At 41.0% G+C, this 22,803-nt stretch overlaps 1 protein-coding gene across 2 annotated transcripts; it reads left to right on the plus strand.

The window, feature by feature from the left end:
* Window positions 1–7,360: 7,360 nt before the first annotated feature.
* LOC137099633 (NLR family CARD domain-containing protein 3-like) lies at window positions 7,361–15,220 on the plus strand. Of its 2 annotated transcripts, XM_067476742.1 has the most exons (11): window positions 7,361–7,481; window positions 8,461–8,819; window positions 9,187–9,294; window positions 9,570–9,648; window positions 9,838–10,051; window positions 10,297–12,067; window positions 12,170–12,343; window positions 12,438–12,611; window positions 13,275–13,448; window positions 13,590–13,636; window positions 14,549–15,220. In XM_067476742.1, the coding sequence occupies exons 2-11, from the start codon at window positions 8,731–8,733 to the stop codon at window positions 15,073–15,075; spliced, it is 3,357 nt and encodes a 1,118-aa protein (XP_067332843.1). In that variant the 5' UTR covers window positions 7,361–7,481; window positions 8,461–8,730; the 3' UTR covers window positions 15,076–15,220. The 2 variants fall into 2 exon arrangements, with proteins under 2 accessions (XP_067332843.1, XP_067332851.1); XM_067476750.1 differs by lacking the exons at window positions 7,361–7,481; window positions 8,461–8,819; window positions 9,187–9,294; window positions 9,570–9,648; window positions 12,438–12,611 and having other exon boundaries at window positions 9,793–10,051.
* The last annotated feature ends 7,583 nt before the right edge of the window (window positions 15,221–22,803 follow it).

Below are 22,803 nucleotides of genomic sequence, written 5' to 3' on the forward strand. Positions count from 1 at the left end.
ACAGAGAGGTGTGTAGTGTTGGGATGAAGCTGTTTGTCAAACTCTGAAATGTTCTTCCTGATCCTCAGAGTCATATCACATTTGTTGACTTGTTCATTCTGTGTCACATGTTCAATCCTCTTTATTCTGTAGATATTGTCCCTCTGTGCTCTATGGAAGTCTGAGGACATCTGGTGGACAGATGGAGAACAGCAGGAGACAGGCAGGAAGCAAGAAAAACACAAACAGGACTTGAGAGACATTTTGTGTCAGATGACTTTGTTTTTAATCTGTGCACATTTAACTCTTCTCTTATCTGTAATACTCTGGGCTCAAAACTCAGGCTGAAGCCACTGATCAAAAAGTAAAGTAACTAGTAAGAAAAGTGTTGGATTGCTTTGGTTTTAACCTGCACTTTTGAGTAACTGTCCTGCTGATCGGACTGTTGGCCTCCAACTAAAAAATTGTATTGAAGCCGTTATCATCTTTAAATACTGTCTACTGGTCCTGGACTGTGCCAAGTTCCCCATTTGATGCAGGGAGGGGAAATAATGGGACAATGTTTCTTTATAGGTTATTAATTATTACAGGTTATTAGTACCTTTGTATTTATAAAAAATTGTATCATGTTACTAACTGTTTGTCTAGTGTGTGGATATAATCTGCTTAGTTACAGTAATGTCCCTTGTGTGTCATATTGGTTTGTGTCACTCAGGTTAGGTCAGTTTTGTGTCCGTTTGTGGTTTGAACTTGTGTTGTTGTTTCAGTTTTTACCTCTTTTAAGGCCCAATTTTGTTAGTCTTTCAAATTTCTTTGTATATGTTACATATGAGTAAATAAATAATAATTGCTGGAACAAATTAAGAAATGCTTTGGTGTAAAAATGAAACTTATCCCTAAATAAGTGCCAGACGTCTACTCGTGACCAACAGTTTGTTCTGTCTAATTTGGCTCTTATACCTGTTCAATACACACTTTTAAACACACCGTTAACTGTGGCGTGAGTTTAAATCTACGGTTTAATCAGAATCGAAATGTTTTGTTAAACTGTAACTGACAAATGACAGAATAAAGAAAACTCTGACTTGAGCGTTGTGATGTTCCTGTGGTTACAGCTGCAAATATTATTGAGACATTTAAGGTCCATGGGACTGGAGCAAATCTCCCCTTCAAACATGAGACAGTCGGAGCATTTTGCTCAACAAAATAGCATCAAACTCCCTGTTGGTAAGTGCAGAAGTCTCACAGAGACAGAAATAACTGGCCTGCAGTGATTCGCTCTGAAGCTTGTTCAACAGAATATTAGGTTAAGGACACTGTCAGTTTTCTATTTTTTCATAACTTGTATTATGTAACATTCAAAAGCAAATATTCTTTCTTCATCTCTTTATTCTCTTACTACTTTTGTCAGTTTCAAGTGGTTTCAGAGGAAATTCTTTCTAATAAAAGGGATTTTTTTCTTCCTTCTTTTCCTTTCAGCTGTTTCCTTTGTTTCGGCCTCTTTCAGATGTCACCACAGTGAATCATGTGCCTCCATCTAACTCTGTCCTCTGCATCCTCTTCTATCACACCAACTAACTTCATGTCCTCTTTCTCTACATCCAGAAATCTCCTCTTTGGTCTTTGCTTCTAAAAGATTAAAAGCAGTCAGGTTCTATCCCAGCTCACATTGGATCAGAGACCAACAACCTTTACAGGGGACAAGTCTATCACAGGGCAGAGACACAGATAATTACTCATACTCACTAATTAGCAATATGTAGATTCCATCCATCTGTCCTGCAGATCTTTGCATCTCCAAGCACCTGGAGACCAACACAGACATTGGTAGAACATGCAAACTCATAAGTCACCTTTGTAAATTGCTGTCTGACTTTTTTACTGTGGTCTGGTAATGTGTGTATTGTCCTTTAGCTCCTTTTGTCTGACATATAGGATCTAAACTTCTTTTTAACAAAACTAAAGATATGCAGGTCATTTATTTTAACTTCTGCAGCAGGCGATGGGAAACAGACCACACTGACCACAAGATGGCGCTGTGTCCCCAACAGTTAACTTGGTGTGATGTCATTTCACATTCACTGTATTCAGGTAGGAAGTGAGGTGACAGAGAGGTGTGATCTAAAACAAAGGTCACCAGGTGGAGTCAGCACAAAAACACTGCAGCTCACCTCTTCAGTCTCTAACCACTGGGTTTGTCCACCAACGCATAAACTCAGTCATCTTAGTTTCTACTGGCTGGACTCCATCAACAGTTTGTTTAGATGTGATGTATATATGAAGGGGCTGATGAGGGAAGTAGGAACAGGTGTGTAAGTGGGTGGAGTCAGTGAATGTAAAACCTGTGGACAGGCCCACAGTATCTATTGGTCCACAGATTTTGGGAAATAGACGCAGATCAACAGTGGATGTTACTGACCTGCTGGAATCAGATCTGTTTAAAGACACTGAACTTACAGCTGCTCTTGATGAACAGACCAGCATCTTGTATGATCATCAATTGTAAGATGTTTTGGATGAAAGCTTCTGCTGAATGTAGATGAATGTAAATGAATCCTTTCAGTGATGTTGCTGCACAACCTTCCTCCCTCTCCTTCCTCATAGTTCATGTCGGCCTCCATTAACTGTACAATAAATATTCTTAGTTATTTAGACAAACATGAAACTGTACTACTGGTCAACATAGTCATGACTTCGGAAAAAAAAATACAAAAATACGTAGTCATCTACAAAAGTACAGATTATATCAGAGATGACGTCACTGATATTTAGTCACAGGAAGAAGGTAAGTGATTGGACACAAGTGTAAATCTGCTTTGTTGCTCTGTTCTTTCCACACAGCATCTTGTTGCTCTTCCTGATGTTTCTTTCTCTATTAAAAGTTTTTGGGGCTGGGACTTATTTTCTTGTACTGTTTTTATATATGAGAGCCTGAGGCAAAAAGCTGCTGTTCATGCAGAACGTAAAGCCCCTTTAGTCAATTTACTTATTTTGGACATTATAAAGCAAAACATGTTTTGCTGACAAACTGATTAATACATGTACAGCACCAGTAAGTTTTCTGAAAAAAACTAATTTTAGGTGTTTTGTAAACACATTATCATCCCAGCAGAACTGTGCTGTGTGTCCCCATGTGGTATCTTTACAGGGACCATGCCCAAAGTCACATATAGGTGACCCTCTCATTCCCTGGACAGAACTCCAACACAGCAGCACTCAGCCGGGGACTTTTAAGTATCCCCTCATCCGCTCGATGCCTCTCATCTTGGGAAACTCCAGAAAAGAAAAGAGTCCAACTCCTCTATGAGTTTAGTTCCAGAGCCAGTGCTTTGTGTAGAGGTAAACCAAATTTTATATAGTTTGTATCGCTCAACCTCCCACACCAGCTCCTGGGATCTGTTTCACAGATCCCATGCTCATCCTTTCATTCACATGACAAATTATGGCATTCAGTGGTCTTCGTCCCCAAGTACACATCTGAGTGACCACTCAATGTGGGTGTAGTTTGTCCACGGGAACTGAGAGGGAGAGAGAGAGAGTCTGGATGCAAAGTGTTCCTGTCCTCCTCATGGAGGGATTTTCAGTTGTTTACCCTTTGTTAATAAAACCCCTTTTCACATTTCAAACCTCCCTTTGGCGTCTGCTATTTTCACATTTGCACATGTCAGTCATAACAGAAGACAATGTCTCAGGATTGAGAATATTTCTGCGCATACATCAAACCCTCTCTGATAAACCATTGTTGCTGTGTTAAATGGTTTAACCTGTGTGTCACCTTCATAAGTGTTTAAGAAGACTGGGATCCAAACATCATATCAAGCTATGCAGCAACATTATTATGTTAAAGAATATGATCGTTATCAGTTTCCTTGAACTCTCTGTTTGTCCAGAGTGTGTATCGTATCTCAGCCATCTCACTGTAGAAAGGTGATGAATCTCTGCTCCTAGAAGATGAGAGACTGCGTAAGGAGCCAAAAGAGTTAGATCAGCCTAACCAGCACTTGGTCTGGATGTCATGACAGCTTTCTCTGCACTGTCACAGCTTGCAGGTATCAGGGTAATGCAGCATCTACAGGGTCCAGCTGAAAAGTAAGCAATAGGTTGTTATCTGCCAACATGGTCCTGTAACAAAACACATGTCATACAGCCAAGTCCCTGTTTAACAAACTTAACATGGGGACTGGGTAACACCAATGTGAGTCTGCTGATGGTGCTCAAATTATTTTATCATAAGATGAGAGTTATTTTCCATGGAATAATAAAGAAAAATGTTTAAATTTGAAGCTTTTCTGTCTTCATAATTTTGAATCCATTGTTTTCAGTTTGAAGTCAGACTGAAGAAACTCATCATTTGTTTCTTGGTTAGAGGTTAGAATGGATTGTTTGGTTATCAGCTGTGATCACATGACCTAAATAAGTTACTTTAGGTACATTATAATGTAAACAGACTGATTTTATGTCTGTTTTCTGCTAAATGTTTGAGTAGGTTCCACCTTATCTAACATGGAGGCTTTCTCAGACCGGCTGCACATCATAAAATCATCAAAGTTCTGCAGCAGAGCTGATCCTGCTGCTTAATGTCTCAAATTTCAGCTGATGGAAACATCTAGACTTCCCAAAGAGTCAACTAAAAAGCCAATTGTCATCCAGATATTCATCATTATTTTATTATAATCATCAAACAAGTAATGTCTGTGCATAAGAATGAGAGAAATACATTTTCCAGATCAGCAACCAAGAAATTAGTGGAATGTGATGGTATATGTGACACTTCCAGAGCTCTCAGGTGGATTTGTGTGTTTACTGCTTACAATCCTGTACAAATTTCCCCTATGTGGTTGGTAATTATCACTTAAATGTTCAACAAATTTAAGACACAATTTCTTCTGCTTTTCTTAACAATTCAAAAACTGCTGTAATTCCATCATTTCATTTTGTAAATCTTTTGTAAATTAAAATAAACTTCAGATGATATAACATGGTTGACGTTCAAAGACTTAGTACATAAATATCAGTGTTTCACATTAACATCTGTGCAGATTTAGGCCCATTATATTGTTATAAATGCAAAGCTGTTGTGAGCCACTGTGACTCTTAAACCAGCTGTTGAATGGCTGTTATAATTTGCACTTAGCAACAATATTTCAGGATATTTTACAGCATCTGAATCCTTTTGCTTCAACATATTAAAAAATGCAACATGAAGTCAGTTAACTATTGATCATACACTATATGAAAACAAACAGGAACCAGATGTTTAAACCTCTTCTTTCTGCTCGCACCTCTATCACTGTGTGTTGTGCCTCACAAGGATTCAGGCAAACAATGCAAGAGACACTGTGCGTCCAGCATGCAGGACAGAAATGAAAGACTGTAAGCACATGTCACACTGACTGAGTTTATACTATTTAAGTGAACCCAGAGAGAGACGGAACCGAGCAACAGAGGTACTGGATGAAGCAGGGCGGCTGGAGGTTCTATAGAGGGGGAGGAACAGTGAGCAAAACAAGGACAGTTCTGTGAGTTCAGGAAAAAGACCAGAGGTCACTGAGACGATCTGGTGACTATATGAACAGCTGTCATCAAGGTGAGTGACTGAGTGCAGGTGTAGGTGCTGCTGCAGTTCCAAGTGCACTAAAAAGATAAAGACACACACACACACACACACACAAACAGATGAGGAGGGGGGAAAGGAGGGGAGAGGAAGATGGAGGAGCAGGTGCTGATCCAACCACAAGATGCTTCCAATCACACACAGAAGAACACTTTGATAAAAGAGCTAAACTTTTCCCACTTATCTTATTCTGATTTAGCTAATGAAATATATGTGGAGCAGCATTTGAAACATCATAGAAACAATTCTGTTCCTCATTCAGAGACACAGACACATCTGTAATCAGACCAATACAAAAACACTGCAGTCAGTTTGTCAGACTTCACTGACTCCCATCTTTGTTCATGAGGAGCATCAGCTTCCATTCATACACATATAACAGAGAATCAGGGCTGTAATTCACCATGATGTGTTTGTACATTTACACACAACAAATCCCAAGTTTAATCATTAAATCACGTCCTAATAATTTAACAGGGCACAATTTTGACAACATGAATTAATGTTTGAAAGACACTGACTGAGTCAAATGCTCTTTGTGCACATAGTACACAAAGCTACTGCTCATGTTTGGAGGTGTTTGAAGTTCAGGTGCTTTTATTAATGACCTAGTTGTTCCACTGTCGACCACAAATGTCACCTCTTGACCACTTTCAATGTGTTTTTCTTTTTCTTTTTTTTTTTTTTACATTCACATAATTTAAATTCTTTATGCAAGTCACACATCTGTATGTCTCTGTCTCTTTTTAACCTTCAGTTTCTTTTGTCTCAAGAATTTTTCTTCTAATTTTAAGAATTGCTTTAATAAAGGAACCTTTACTAAAAAAACCAAAAGCCTCAGTCCAATCTTTCAAACATTTAAGACTTTTGTCACCATACTTTTTCATAATCTTAACATTTGGAGTAATCTACTATTTTCTCTTTTGTTTGTTTGCCCTGTTTTTCATCCATTCTCTCACTGTCACTCAGTTCTTAAGTCTTAGTCCTAGTGTGGACACTTCCTGTCACACTTCCAGTAAACCAATGCCAAAACTCTTAATTTTACTTTTGTACCTGTCCTGTTCAAATGAACAGTGACTCTTCTCTGCGAACTGCTCTGTCCTGTAATAACCTGTGACCAGGTCTTGAGAATTACAAACTTAGAAGGCAAAGAGAGACAAAGAATGCACTTCCCCTAATAATAGTCACTGTACTTGGTTTTCATAATCTCAACAATGGGACCTTGAGGGTCCCATCCCCCTTTACTTCCCACATTCCCCATAGGAAGCCCGTGCACAGCTCTTCAACACAGACGTCTCTGTGTGGGTGAAGATTCCTAAGCTCCCTTTCACTAACTTTGTTTGTTGGCCCCTTTCATCCAACTTGGATGTTGCCCTTATTCTCCCCAACTAACTAGGAGTTGTCAGGTAATGACACCTAACCATCAATGGCCTCATCCTCCTCATTGATTAGGAGTCGCTCAATTCGATCAGATTAATTCAAACAAGAACAAAAACCTGAGCTCAAAAGGACTCATTTAGAAACTTCTTACCATTAACCATTTTTACCTCTGTCCTGTACCTCTGGGGACTTTTTTGGTTTTCCTCCATTTCCATTTTTCATTTCCTGATGAGGTTACTGTCCTGGAGTTTCTCTGGTCAGTCAGCACCATCTAGTGGACAGGTAGTAGAACTCCATCATCTGACACTGGGTTTCTGAAACAGGTTCCACTGGTTTTGACGTCACCCGGATGTTTTTTTGGACTTGGACTCTGAGCATTTGATCTGAGGACGCCGTCACATCCTCATAACTTCACAGACACAAGGACAGAGGAGGGACAACGAGCAGCTTCTTCTCTACACATGAAGGTGGAAAGTTTCTGGAAGTAGACCTGAAGTGAGTTCAGCAGGTGAGAATCCTACCAGAGAAATGTGTAAATGTGTGATGAACAGGATCACTGGGATCACATTGTGTTGTATCACTGTTTGACTGGACAGTAGAAATGTTTCTGGATGATGATGATCTGTTTCCTAACATCTGTTGAATCCTTCACATTTTGATTCTTCAGAGTTTCTCTCTGAGTTAAAGGAGAGTGGATCAAGAAGGATTTGCAGGTTTTACTGTCAGTGGTTCTCAGGTAGAACCAACAGCAGTTTGATTGTAATCTGAGATCAGAGTGTCAGAACTGGTCGGACAGGTTGGATCAAACTGGCTGAGCTGCATTTTATCCAAAACACAACCATCTTCCAACACTGAGACAGACGTGGTTTGACTGAAAGCTCTTTAGCACAGTCCATGTGTGGACTGTCCCAGAGGCTGAAATGTTATGGGGAGGAGGGGAAAAGACTGTCCACATCCAACATTACTGAGGGTTTTTCATTCATGGAGCTGATTCCTGGTCAGTATTATCAAATCATGTGTCACCAGACTAACTTTTTTCCAGGAATCACATTAATCTTCCATCAATGAGACAATATTGTCACAATAAAAGTCCTTCAGCCTTCTGCTAATAATCAGAGGATGGATTAGAGGCAGTTTGGTCTTCAAACAGTCACTAATTTTAAATATCTTCTTATTAAAACAGACACATCTCTAAAATAGGTTTTATTTGGATCTGTGTCAGTGGCTGCAACTGAATATTTTTTCATTAAATAGACACATTCAAATGTTTAAACCTTCACCACTGATAACAGACTGTGAGGTTCCAGAGGTCAGAAATAGAAAACACTGTTTTATCTGTTTATTAGCCTTTAGTCCTCATCAGATGACAGCTGAGGAAATGAGCAGATTCCAGCTCATTTACTAAGATAATGTAGGTCTGCTACATGATCAATGAGTGAAGTTTGTTCTATTAATGTACATGATTCAACTCTACTTTATTTATACAGCTTCAACTCACAACCACAATCATCTCAAGGCCCTTTACACAGTAAAGTCAAGACCTTAGAGAAGAAACCTCTGACACAACCAGGATCAGGTTGGTGGCTGTCTGCTTCATCCAGCTGGGGAGACAGAGACAAGAAGCAACAAATAAAACACTGGACAGGTTGGTAGAACCAGAAACCGAACATTGGAAACTCACAGCAGCTTCAAGGGAACATTGTCAGTGTTGTTGCTGTAAAGACTGAGCTCAGCTCCCAGCAGGTGTGGACTCTGCTATGAATCAGTGTGAGGACAGAGAGGAGGGAGTCCCTCCCTCTAAAACCACTCTGTGTGGGGGACATGAGAGCCAGACCAAAGACCAGAGGTGAGATGAGGATCTCTAACTGTCCATGACTAATCAGTGGTTGGCTCTTTGTTAACTAAGACAGTTAGTAGTTGATGATTAGTTCTTCTAAGCTGTTATTGAGGAGCTGAGTGGCAGATGTGACAGTGAGTGGGAATAATGATGGTGGACTGATTTGACATGGACAAGAGTCAACTAAGCAACTAAGATGAGACAGCATCTTTCATCAGATTCCATGTTGATGAACAGGAGAACGTTCCTCATCCACTGTCTTGTTACTGACTTTCGATCTGCTTCTAACATTTCAGCTGCTGACAGTCTGCTCACAATTCATCTGCTTTCAGCTTCTTCAACTACTTTTCATTTGTCTCTTATTTGTTTGGATCAGGATGAAGAAGAGAAGAGACTCTGCTGAACCCAGCCGTGTCTCTTTGAAGAGTGACCGGTCTAAGTTTGAACCTGTTAACTTTAAAGATGAACAACCTGCTGATAAAAGGTAAGAATTTAAAACAGTATCTTGATGCTCAGAAGTCCAAGCAACTGACCTGTACGACAAACTATTAAGCTATTTTGTCCTTCAATTCCCACCTCCAGCAGAGAGTTAATAAAGAAAATCACTTGTTATGTGAAGGGTAATTAATCTACAATCTGCCCACATTCAGCCACTGTACTGCAACTTTTACTCAGTGTTTCCCATTTGTTCACATGGGAAATTTCCATTTTACTTGTTTACTAATCCATCCAGTCATTTCATTTCTATTTTCTCCCCAGAGTTGAGCAGCAGAGCTCAGAGGTTCACAGTGATCAGTTTGCCCAGCAGCATCAACCAGACCTGGACTCCATATTTATGGTCTGTACATGTCCAATCACACTTTGACTATGAACTACATAAAACCCAGACTGAATGTTCAACAACCATTCAGGTCCTAACAGAGTCCATGCTGCTGTGTTCAGACCAGCAGGTCTTCAGACTGACAGATGAATCACATGTTGTCTTCTACCAGTTTCAATGAAATGTTCACTTCTCATTCTGTTCCAGCTGCTGGAGGACAACATTGTCACTTTTGTGAAGAACCAGCTGAAGGAGATCCAGAGGGTCCTGAGACCAGATTACCCAGAATGCTCAGAGAGTCAGAGGGAGGATGAGGAGGATGAAGAACAGAGGAGGAGCAGCAGAGAGTCATTTGTGAAGATCACAGTGAACTTCCTGAGGAGAATGAAGCAGGAGGAGCTGGCTGACTGTCTGCAGAGCAGTAAGAGGATTTGAACAGATTTAACATGATGGAAAGAGGAAATGGAAACAGCAGGAGAGAGGTTTCCATTTCCAAACTCTGCTGTAAATATGCTGCACACATCTGTATCAGATCAGAGGCTGTTTGTCCTCCACTGATTATAAAACTGATGGAGGAAGAAAAACTCTACAGACACTTAAATGTTTAGATTCTCTGATTTTCTGAAGGATCCACTCACTGATTTCATTTCTTCTTTGTTCATTCAGGATTTCCTGCTGCAGTGTGTGGACGTAAACTCAAGTCTAACCTGAAGAAGAAGTTCCAGTGTGTGTTTGAGGGGATCGCTAAAGCAGGAAACCCAACCCTTCTGAATCAGATCTACACAGAGCTCTACATCACAGAGGGAGGGACTGGAGAGGTCAATGATGAACATGAGGTCAGACAGATTGAAACAGGATCCAGGAAACCAGACAGACCAGAAACAACCATCAGACAAGAAGACATCTTTAAAGCCTCACCTGGAAGAGATGAACCAACCAGAACATTGATGACTAAGGGAGTGGCCGGCACTGGGAAAACAGTCTTAACACAGAAGTTCACTCTGGACTGGGCTGAAGACAAAGCCAACCAGGACATACAGTTCACATTTCCATTGACTTTCAGAGAGCTGAATGTGCTGAAAGAGAAAAAGTTCAGCTTGGTGGAACTTGTTAATCACTTCTTTCCTGAAACCAAAGAAGCAGGAATCAGCAGGTTTGAAGAGTTCCAGGTTGTGTTCATCTTTGATGGTCTGGATGAGTGTCGACTTCCTCTGGACTTCCACAACAATGAGATCCTGACTGATGTTACAGAGTCCACCTCAGTGGATGTGCTGCTGACAAACCTCATCAGGGGGAACCTGCTTCCCTCTGCTCGCCTCTGGATAACCACACGACCTGCAGCAGCCAATCAGATCCCTCCTGAGTGTGTTGACATGGTGACAGAGGTCAGAGGGTTCACTGACCCACAGAAGGAGGAGTACTTCAGGAAGAGATTCAGAGATGAGGAGCAGGCCAGCAGAATCATCTCCCACATCAAGACATCACGAAGCCTCCACATCATGTGCCACATCCCAGTCTTCTGCTGGATCACTGCTACAGTTCTGGAAGATGTGTTGGAAACCAGAGAGGGAGGAGAGCTGCCCAAGACCCTGACTGAGATGTACATCCACTTCCTGGTGGTTCAGTCCAAACTGAAGAACATCAAGTATGATGGAGGAGCTGAGACAGATCCACACTGGAGTCCAGAGAGCAGGAAGATGATTGAGTCTCTGGGAAAACTGGCTTTTGAGCAGCTGCAGAAAGGAAACCTGATCTTCTATGAATCAGACCTGACAGAGTGTGGCATCGATATCAGAGCAGCCTCAGTGTACTCAGGAGTGTTCACACAGATCTTTAAAGAGGAGAGAGGACTGTACCAGGACAAGGTGTTCTGCTTCGTCCATCTGAGTGTTCAGGAGTTTCTGGCTGCATTTTATGTACATTGTATTTTCAGTTTTGGAATTGATCTGCTGTCTAAACCACAATCAGTTTATACACCCACAGCTTTCTACCAGAGTGCTGTGGACAATGCCTTACAGAGTCCAAATGGACACCTGGATTTATTCCTCCGCTTCCTCCTTGGTCTTTCACTGCAGACCAATCAGACTCTCCTACGAGGCCTGCTGACCCAGACAGGAAGTAGATCAAAGAACAATCAGGAAACAGTCCAGTACATCAAGAAGAAGATCAGTGAGAATCTGTCTGCAGAGAAAAGCATCAACCTGTTCCACTCTCTGAATGAACTGAATGATGGTTCTCTAGTGGAGGAGATCCAACAGTCCCTGAGATCAGGACGTCTCTCCACAGATAAACTGTCTCCTGCTCAGTGGTCAGCTCTGGTCTTCATTTTACTGTCATCAGAAAAAGATTTGGACGTGTTTGACCTGAAGAAATACTCTCCTTCAGAGGAGGCTCTTCTGAGGCTGCTGCCAGTGGTCAAAGCCTCCAACAAAGCTCTGTATGTGCACATAGACTATTTCAGATTAAGTGGATTGTTGTTGGCATGACAGAAAACTAATGTTTGTAACTGGTTTCTTTTGTTTTACTGGATTATTTTTAGACTGAGTGACTGTAACCTCTCAGAGAGAAGCTGTGAAGCTCTGTCCTCAGTTCTCAGCTCCCAGTCCTCTAGTCTGAGAGACCTGGATGTGAGTAACAATGACCTGCAGGATTCAGGAGTGAAGCTGTTGTCTGCTGGACTGAAGCAACATCACTGCAGACTGGAAACTCTCAGGTCAGTTTACAGCAATTTTTTAAAGTTTCCCCATTAAATTGTTTTAGTGTTTCTATATCTGAACTTTCTTTTAATTGCTAAAAATCTACTTCAGACTGAGTGGCGGTAACCTCTCAGAGAGAAGCTGTGAAGCTGTGTCCTCAGTTCTCAGCTCCCAGTCCTCTAGTCTGAGAGAACTGGACCTGAGTAACAATGACCTGCAGGATTCAGGAGTGAAGCTGTTGTCTGCTGGACTGAAGCAACATCACTGCAGACTGGAAACTATCAGGTCAGGATTCAGATTTTTGTAAACAGTCATTTGACAAGCTATCGTGATGAAGAGGTTTGCTGACTCAGCAGATTGTCAGCTGGGTAATGTTTTTGTTCTAACCACAGAAACTTGACTTGTTTGTAAAGTAAAGTTTCTCAACTATATTCAGCTGGACTCCACGAGTTTGGTCTGAAGAGAATAATCCCCACAACCAATAAAATATCAATAATTGAAGTGGACACAGATGAACTAATGGAGAGCGTTTACTTCGGACTAACTACAAGGCTCCAATGTCATTGTATTATTGCCAGAAATGAAAGGAACAAATGATGGACATTAGTTACTATAACACACATGAGATTCTGCAGATCATAAGCAGGAAAATATGTTTTCACTTGTGTAGCAAACTCCTCTGACCTCTCCAGTATCCTTGCAAAGGCAAAGAGCAGGTCCACAACCTGACTTGGTTCCATGACCCACCTTAATTCTAGTTTCTACAGTTGGCTGTTTAGTTGGTAAAAAGGTGGAGCATGAATTTGAATGATGACATTTTATAGCCTAGATTTAGTTTATGGTTTATGGTCTCCAGCAAATGAATAAAGTCAATGTGTGTGTGTGTGTGTGTGTGTGTGTGTGTGTGTGTGTGTGTGTGTGTGTGCGTGTGTGCGTGTGTGTGTGTAGTCTGTCAGGTTGTCTGATCACAGAGGAAGGCTGTGCTTCTCTGGCCTCAGCTCTGAGCTCCAACCCCTCCCATCTGAGAGAACTGGATCTGAGCTACAATCATCCAGGAGACTCAGGAGTGAAGCTGCTGTCTGCTGGACTGGAGGATCCTCACTGGAGACTGGACACTCTCAGGTATGGACAGATGGACAGACAACAGCAGCTCTCACACTGTTTCTTTGTGTCTCTGACTAACTGAGGAACTCTGGTTCATGTTTAATGGTGGAGATGAGTGAAGGTGGATGAAGCTGATTCTGACTTTGTCTCTTCCTCCAGGGTGGACCACTGTGGACCACAGAGACTGAAACCTGGTCTGAGGAAGTGTGAGTGTGTTTTAAGTTTGATTCCTGAGAACACAGCTGCACATGTTCCACTAGATTTGAAGCTTTTCTTGACTGAAGAATAAAGATGAATTTCTCCGAAGTTTCATTCAGGATTTAGCTTCTGTTTTTTGTCAGTGGCTGGAAAGATGTTAGAATTCAATCAATCAATTTCAAATCCACCAACACAACAAAGTGAACACAGTGATCCAACAAAACTAAGAAATACATTTTATTAACAGCCAACAGAAAGTGAACTTTTGCTTGAGGCTTGGTCCTTTCCAGTTCCAGAAAGCTGGTTTCCAAATCGGGGTCTGGGATTAGGGAAACCTGGTTTCCCCAGGTAGATTTCTGTTAGAGAAGGCAGATTTGGCTGCAGAACATGTAACACAGTGTCTCATAGAGGTCAAGTTGCTTCCCACCACAGATTAGTTTTATTCAGACAGTGAAAGAGAGGGGGCAGGGCTGTCAGAGAGAGGAGGGGGAGTGTTAAATATTCAGTATAGACATGTATTGATAAATCAATACTATTGACAACACTAATACAGACACCAGGAAAAAGTTTGCAACAGCTTTAAAACACATTGAAACACCTGTGTTTAAAGATGAAGCTTCACTAAACACCAGGAGGAGAAAAATAGACTTCAAGTGGAAAAAAACACAGGTGTTCCAGAGTTGACCTGTGTCTAATGTGTGTATGATGTGGATTTCATTGATCCATTTCATAAAATGCTCAAGTGGATTGTTGTTCTAACTGGATTGTTGAATTTCACTTGAAATGGAGTCAAACATTCTTCACAGTTGAAGATGAAATAGAAGTTGGAATGATTTACTTTCAGTCATTGTCAGTAAAGTTGCTGATAAATCAAAACAGATGATAAACTGCAGCTGTTTGTGTCTTGTTCTCTCCATCAGATGCCTGTGAACTGGAACTGGACCCAAACACGGTAAACAGAAACCTACAACTGTCTGACAACAACAGGAAGGTGACACATGTGTGGGAGGATCAGTCATATCCTGATCATCCAGACAGATTTGACTTCTGGCCTCAGCTGCTGTGTAGAAATGTTCTGACTGGTCGCTGTTACTGGGAGGTCGAGTGGAGAGAAAGAGTTGATATATCAGTGAGTTACAGAAGAATCAGAAGGAAAGGAAACCGTGAAGACTGTGTGTTTGGATGGAACAATCAGTCCTGGAGTCTGTTCTGCTCTGATAAAGGTTTCTCTGTCAGCCACAATAAAAGAAAAACATCCATCTCCTCATCCTCTGTCTCTCACAGAGTAGCAGTGTATGTGGACTGTCCTGCTGGCTCTCTGTCCTTCTACAGTGTCTCCTCTGACAAACTGATCCACCTCCACACCTTCAACACCACATTCACTGAATCTCTGTATCCTGGGTTCTGGATCTGGCCTGGTTCCTCATTGTCTCTGTGCAGTGTGTAGGTGTGAGAGTGTCTCCTGTGGACAGAAACTCTGCTGACTGAAAATCAGCTGCTGAAATCAAAGTTCCCTCTGTTCACCATCACACACACTCTGCACCATTGATACTTGGACTTAAGAGAAACATTTGGATGGTTCTTTCATTACTGCCAATCATTTAGGTTGGTGTCAGGTTTGTGTTGATGATGAGGAAAATGTGTTCACTCTTGCACCAAGTCATCACTGTCCACCCTGAGTGTTTGTGTTTTCCTAATTAGAACATGACAAATGTCATTGTTTTAAGGCCTTAGAATATTTGCATGTATCACATTTCCACAGAACTTCAGCACTAACAGCAAAGAAAGAGAAAAAGAATGGGCAGGATGCACAGACTGTGATCCTGCCTCCGGTAGAAGTAGGAGAATAATGACCACTCTGATGTGGACGCTCGACTTGTGTGGTTAGTGTGGAGCAGAGTTGTGTTGTTGCTCCTAACTCCATGAATATATGATGTGGGACATCACAGCCTTTGACCTGCTTCAAACAGGAAAGAAGCATTTGGTCAGAAAGCAGCTGCCAAGGGTTCAAAGATGAAACATGGAGATGAGTTGACTTGAGAGAAAATCTACAACACAAAAATTTACAGCAGTGTCTTCATCTAAAAGTTGTTTCCACTTTCAGCAATTGCTGTGTCCAGATAGTTCAGAAGAGCAAAACCTAAGCCAGAAAAGCAACAGATATTTGCTGCTGTCAACTGAATTTCGAAAATACAATGTTAGGAAAATAGTTTCTGCACCAAAATGCATTTTGGGAACATTTCTAGTGAGAAATACACAATTTGTTTTTATAATGTTTCTTCGGTGAATTAATAGGATCAAGTTTATTCATTATTAAGAAATTTTGCTAAAAAATTGTGATGGTTCTTCTGCCATCTTTGACAGCTATGTATGACACCACCATAGTAGAAATGTCCTGCACCCACATTACGACACTGTTGCATTGAATATTGCAAGACATATGCATATTATTAATATAATCTTTCTTCAGTGAAAGTAAAGGATCTTTAGTTTATTAGTTATTACACATTTAGCAGAGCATTGTATGAAGGTAACAGTTAATCTCTGTTTGCCTTTACTGAATACATCAATAATCCACTAAGAGAGAAATAAAACATGAATCTCTTTAATAAAATGACTATGAAATGGGTTTATGACATATCCAGCAGTTTGATAATTTCATCTTCATTTCTTAGTGTGGCCTTCCACTGCTTCAGCTCCTCTCTGGAGGGGGGCAGCACTGCCCTTTTATCCAAGAGAAATTTCTCCCACACAGAAAAATAAAGAAACCAAACCTAAATTTAAAAATATATTGTTCAAGTTGTCTTATTAAAATATTATTATGTGATTGTACATATTTAGGTCATGAGGTATATTTAATTTTTCAGTAAATCAGTGAATTTGTGATTCAGTACCACTAATTCAATCCTTTATTTCCTAATTTGCCTTTGTGATCACAGCTGAACATTTTCAATGTTAAAATTGCTAATAATTTGGATTTTACATCCCTCTATGCTGATTGCAGAGCATCCCCAGAGGTGAGAGAGTTGTCATTGGTGCAGATTTCAATGGGCATGTAGGTGAAGGGAACAGAGGTGATGAGACAGTTATGGGCAGATTTGGTGTTCAGGACAGGAACGCAGAAGGTCAGATGGTGGTTGACTTTGCAAAGAGGATGGAAATGGCTGTAGTAAACACTTTCTTTCAGAAGAGGCAGGAACATAGGGTGACGTACAAGAGCGGAGGGAGAAGCACTCAGGTAGACTACATCTTATGTAGACGTTGTAATCTGAAAGAGATCAGTGACTGTAAAGCATTGGTAGGGGAGAGTGTAGCCAGACAACACAGGATGGTGGTGTGTAAAATGATGCTGGTGGTGAGGAAGATAAGGAGGACTAAGGCAGAGCAGAGGACAAAGTGGTGGAAGTTGAAAAAGGAAGAATGTCGTTTAGTTTTCAGGGAGGAGCTGAGACAGAATCTGGGTGGTTTGGAGGTGCTTCCAGATGACTGGACTACTACAGCTAATTTGATCAGGGAGACAGGTAGGAGGGTACTCGGTGTGTCATCTGGAAAGAGGAAAGCGGACAAGGAGACTTGGTGGTGGAACGAGGAAGTTCAGGAGTGTATACAGAGAAAGAGGTTAGCTAAGAAGAAGTGGGACACTGAGAGGACTGAAGAGAGTAGACAGGAGTACAGGGAGATACAGCGTAAGGTGAAGATAGAGGTGGCAAAGGCCAAACAAAGAGCATATGAGGACTTGTATGTTAGGTTGGACACTAAAGAGGGAGAGGTGGATTTGTACAGGTTGGCCAGACAAAGAGATAGAGATGGAAAGGATGTGCAGCAGGTTAGGGTGATTAAAGATGAGGATGGAAATGTATTGACAGGTGCCAGGAGTGTGATGGGAAGATGGAAGGAGAACTTTGAAGAGTGGATGAACGAGGAAAATGAAAGGGAACGAAGAGTAGAAGAGGTGACTGGTGTGGAGCAGGAAGTAGCAAAGATTAGTAAGAGTGAAGTGAGGAGGACATTGAAGAGGATGAAGAGCGGAAAGGCAGTTGGTCCTGATGACAAACCTGTGGAGGTATGGAAGTGTCTAGGAGAGGTGGCAGTAGAGTTTTTGACTAGTTTGTTTAACAAGATCTTGGAGAGTGAGAGGATGCTGAGGACTGGAGGAAAAGTGTACTGGTACCAATTTTTAAGAACAAGGGAGATGTGCAGAGCTGTGGCAACTACAGAGGAATAAAGCTGATGAGTCACACAATGAAGTTGTGGGAAAGAGTAGTGGAAGCTCTGCTAAGGGCAGAGGTGAACATTTGTGAGCAGCAATATGGTTTCATGCCTAGAAAGAGTCCAACAGATGCAGTATTTGCTTTGAGGACGCTGATGGAGAAGTACAGAGAAGGTCATAGGGAGTTGCATTGTGTCTTCGTAGATTTAGAAAAAGCGTATGACAGGGTGCAGAGAGAGGAGCTGTGGTATTGTATGAGGACGTCTGGAGTGGCAGAGAAGTATGTTAGAGTGGTACAGGACATGTATGAGAGCTGTAAGACAGTGGTGAGGTGCTGTAGGTGTGACAGAGGAGTTCAAGGTGGAGGTGGGTCTGCATCAAGGATCAGCTCTGAGCCCCTTCTTGTTTGCTCTGGTGATGGACAGACTGACAGATGAGGTTAGACAAGAATCTCCCTGGACTATGATGTTTGCAGATGACATTGTTATTTGTAGTGAGAGCAGGGAGCAGGTGGAGGAAAATCTAGAGAGGTGGAGGTCTGCTCTGGAAAACAGAGGAATGAAGCTTAGCCGCAGCAAGACAGAATACATGTGTGTGAATGAGAGGGACCCAGGTGGAATGGTGAGGTTACAGGGAGCAGAGGTGAAGAAGGTGCAGGACTTTAAGTACTTAGGGTCAACGGTTCAGAGCAACGGTGAGTGTGGAAAAGAGGTGAAGAGGCGAGTGCAGGCAGGTTGGAACGGGTGGAGAAAAGTGTCAGGTGTGTTGTGTGATAAAAGAGTATCAGCGAGAATGAAAGGAAAGGTGTTCAAGACGGTGGTGAGACCAGCAATGTTGTTCGGCTTAGAGACAGTGGCACTGAAGAAAAGACAGGAGGCAGAGCTGGAGGTAGCAGAACTTAAGATGTTGAGGTTCTCTTTGGGAGTGACGAGGATGGACAGGATCAGGAATGAGGACATCAGAGGGACAGCTCATGTTAGATGTTTTGGAGATAAAGTCAGAGAGGCCAGATTGAGGTGGTTTGGACATGTTCAGAGGAGAAACTGTGAATATATCAGTAGAGGGATGCTGAGGTTGGAGCTGCCAGGCAGGAGGTCTAGAGGAAGACCAAAGAGGAGATTTATGGATGTAGTGAGAGAGGACATGAAGTTAGTTGGTGTGAGTGAAGAGGATGCAGAGGACAGGGTTAGATGGAGGCACATGATTCGCTGTGGCGACTCCTGAAAGGGAACAGCCGAAAGGAAAAGAAGAAGACATCCCTCTATGCTGATGATGCATTTCATTATTTTCTAGTTTGTAAAATATGTTTGATTGTATTTCAAAGCTTTTGCACATTCATTGCATGTACCTACAACAACAGTAGAGTCCTTAGACCCATCTGTTATCATTAGATTTAGTTTCATTTTACAGTTTATAATAATAATTTTAAAGTTTGTTGTAACATCAAAATCTGGGGTCAATTCAGCAAAAGGTATTAACAGTATTAACATTCACTACTATTAGTCATTAGTCTGTACATTTACTCTATGTGGTGTCAGAAGACAGACGTTCATCATTTCATTCCAACATAACTACAATATCTGTAACATACAGCCACTGTTTGTGCACATGAGTACAAACAGTATACAGCATGTACTAAGGCCTTTCACTGGACAATACAGTTACATATCTGTGGCTTTTTACCACTATTCACCTCACTGAACTGCACAGTGTAACAGTGTATTAATAGTATTCTTATTTTACTTTTTTACTTTGACTGTATTAATATCCTATTACTTTGTGTGTATACTGTATTATTATGTGACGTCTACTGAAACACAAAAAGTTCCCTTTGGGCATTAATAAAGTATCTACTACTGTTTATTACTAAACAAACAATATGATGATGATGGTATTTAAGTGAATTTTAACTTTAAACAGGATGAATTTGATGGACAGATATTTATTATCAGCAAGCACAGAAACTAAACTTTAACATAGGCTGGTAAATATTTCTATTGAAAGAAGATCAAGTCACTGCTGCAGAGAGAAGGAGCAGAGTCAACCAATAGTTAAATCCCAATTAGTAACGGTCAGAACGGGGACACTGGTCTCTCCTCAGTGTCTTTGAGACTGGAGACTGAGAGCCCTGTTTGGCCTCACAGGTCACAGAGCACAACTTCTTCCACTGGTCTGCAGGATCCTCAGGGTGCTGCTGATATGAATGGAAGTGTGTGGGTGTGAGTTTGGTTCTACAAATGAAGCACGATGCACCATAAAATGTAGCCTAACCAAGCTGTCTGATACCATTTGAAATAACAACCTTAGTTAACCAGTTCCTGAGGTCAACTTCACAAGTATTCTAACGCACAGAACAGGCTCAAGTTGCCAGTTGCTACATTTGGAATTTTATACAAGGTGAGACCTAAATGATAAATGCTGACAAAGCAAGATCTGTGCACACAGCGATACATTTGGACCAACAAAAGAGAAAACCTGGTCAGTTCAGCTAAAGAGATAATGATCTATGATGATGATGAGAGATGGACACTGCAGCCAAACACAAAATTGAAGTAAAAACAAATTGGGTGATTTACAGTTTGTACATCTTCCTGGAAAAAAGGAAAAAGGGGACAAATAAAGGTTTGATTTGAGTCTCAAACTGCTCACTTTTTAATATTAAGAAGAGGTGCAAACAGGTGGGTCTAAAAACCCTGTTTGTGGTGCAGCGTCACTCTGCTGCCACTAGTGATTTTACTAAATCCAAAGTGAATGTACAGCAATAATGGGCCAAAATGGGCTGAAGAAGTAAAGAAACGTTGATCACTACTCTGCTAGTGAACTCATTTCACTGAAAACATGTTTCCTGATGTTAAAACCTAATTCATAAGTCCTTTGTCCTCAGCTGTAAAATGATGGATTGGGAGCAAACCTAAAGGTCTCAGGAAGAAGAAAACTCCATCACTACAGACACCTGGTGCTGTGTGTTTACATCCTGGAATTTTCCCTAAAACTTCTTTTCATGAGTTTGTCTGACACCAGAGTGAATGAAACACACTTCAGTCACATCCACACATGGAGAAAACATGTCTTCTCCTCTTGGATTCTTTTGAATATACAAAGGAATTTGAGTTTTCACTTTGCTGTGAACCTGCACTTAAACATCTACATTTAGAACTTTCCAAATGTAGAAAGAATGTCACCGTTACCGGACATCAGTCACCAAACGTCACTTCCAGACCGTCTCTCACCTGTTTGAGGCGGGTCTAACTTCCGTTCAAGTCTGGACAAGCTCCACCGAGAAGCTTTTTATTTCGACCAAAACTCCTGGTTGGTGTGATTACTCGTAGAGCTCTGCATGGTCTGGGACCAGTATACATAAGAGACCCTCTGCTGGTTTCTAAAGTCCTCTGACCAAAACCATTAACACCAATAAAAAGGCATCATCAGCAAATTCTTCTAAAGCACAGTTAAGTTTTCATTGATTAAAACAATATTCAAGTGTATAAATGTCCTTTCCCCTGATGTTTGCTGATAAAAAAAATGAAAATGAAGATGTGAAGAGCAGGAAGTGGGAACTGTACGATACCTGTAGACTGAAAATCCCAGTTTTCACTCCAAAGCTGAAACAACAACAGCGATGTGAACAGTGAACAGCTTTGGTTGGTTTGCTGGATTCACACTGGTCAAGTTTATAGTCTTTTACTGTGCATACTTAGGGAATCAGGGACAGGGGCTGCAAATGAGTTTTTTGCTATATGTCCTATGTTCACGGCATCAGTGGCTTGATTCTAACTTGTCCCTGTAAAAATCCATAAATCCATCAATTTACTGGTTGTTCCTGAACCAGAACTGATGGAGACTGAAGCTGTGACTCCTAAACTCTGGAAGTTTAAGACCCCTCTGTTTGGACTTGTCTTTATATTTCTTTCTCCGTCTGATCCATTTTATTTATTTCATTTTCACATTTTCTTTTGTCTTTACTTTTCTAGTGAAGCACATTTTGATTTCTCATTTGTCTTTTTTTATGTACTTATGTTTAAAAGACTCACAGAGTGAGAATTGTGAAATAACTGATGGAATAGTTGGACAGAGGCTGTGTTCATGCCTCCGTTATTGTTATGTTGTTCAATAAAGACTGTATTTTGAAATCAGCTCTCTGATACGAGTGTGATGTAATGAAGCTTCACTTGAGTTGCTCACTTGACTTCTCGTGTGGTGAACCGAGGTTTCGAAACCAGGAAATTCCTCCTTCAAAGGGTCGATACTGCATCGAGTCGTCTGCTTTGAGTGTGACGTCACTAGTTTTGTGCATTGAGACATCATTTGTGAAGTGTTTAGTACCACTGGACTTCAAATATCGTTGTTCTCATCAAACTGGTTCAAAAAGCTCTAGAGCTCAGTAAACATATTCTGTGGATTTTCTCTGTAGAATCACACAGTGAGAAGAAGAAGAAGCTGTTTCAGAGTTTGGACAGTGACTCTGTGTGTTCTGGAGTTTTATTACATCATGTTTAATGGGACATTTTCCCTCATAATCAAGAAATCCCAGCGTTAATGTGTGTGAAAAATAATGTGCAGTAGTTGGTTTAAAGCTGAATCAGTTTCCAGATATTTTCTTCACTCTGGGAAAAGAGCAGCTGAAGATGAGTTACAACAACCTGATCTCCTGGGTGAAATTATGGGCAAACAAACGTTGAACACAGACACTATAATACACAGGATCCACCGTCAATATTTTCAGATTGTTTTATAATTTCACGGGTTGTTGTTTTTATCAGGACGTATCAGTCGACAGCAGTCACTTACAGAATGAGGTAAAGCAGCTGAAGTACAGACAGAAACAAAGTAACTGTAGTACATGTATTCACATAATATACTGAACATTTGTTGTAGGTGAAAATATAAAATAGAAGTGATTCTGATTTCGTGTTCATCTCCATCCTCTCTTCTGTTCTCTTTCACCCTCACACACAAACTCCCAAA

Source organism: Channa argus, chromosome 1, assembly GCF_033026475.1.
Source record: "Channa argus isolate prfri chromosome 1, Channa argus male v1.0, whole genome shotgun sequence".
In the NCBI taxonomy this organism is placed as follows: domain Eukaryota; kingdom Metazoa; phylum Chordata; class Actinopteri; order Anabantiformes; family Channidae; genus Channa; species Channa argus.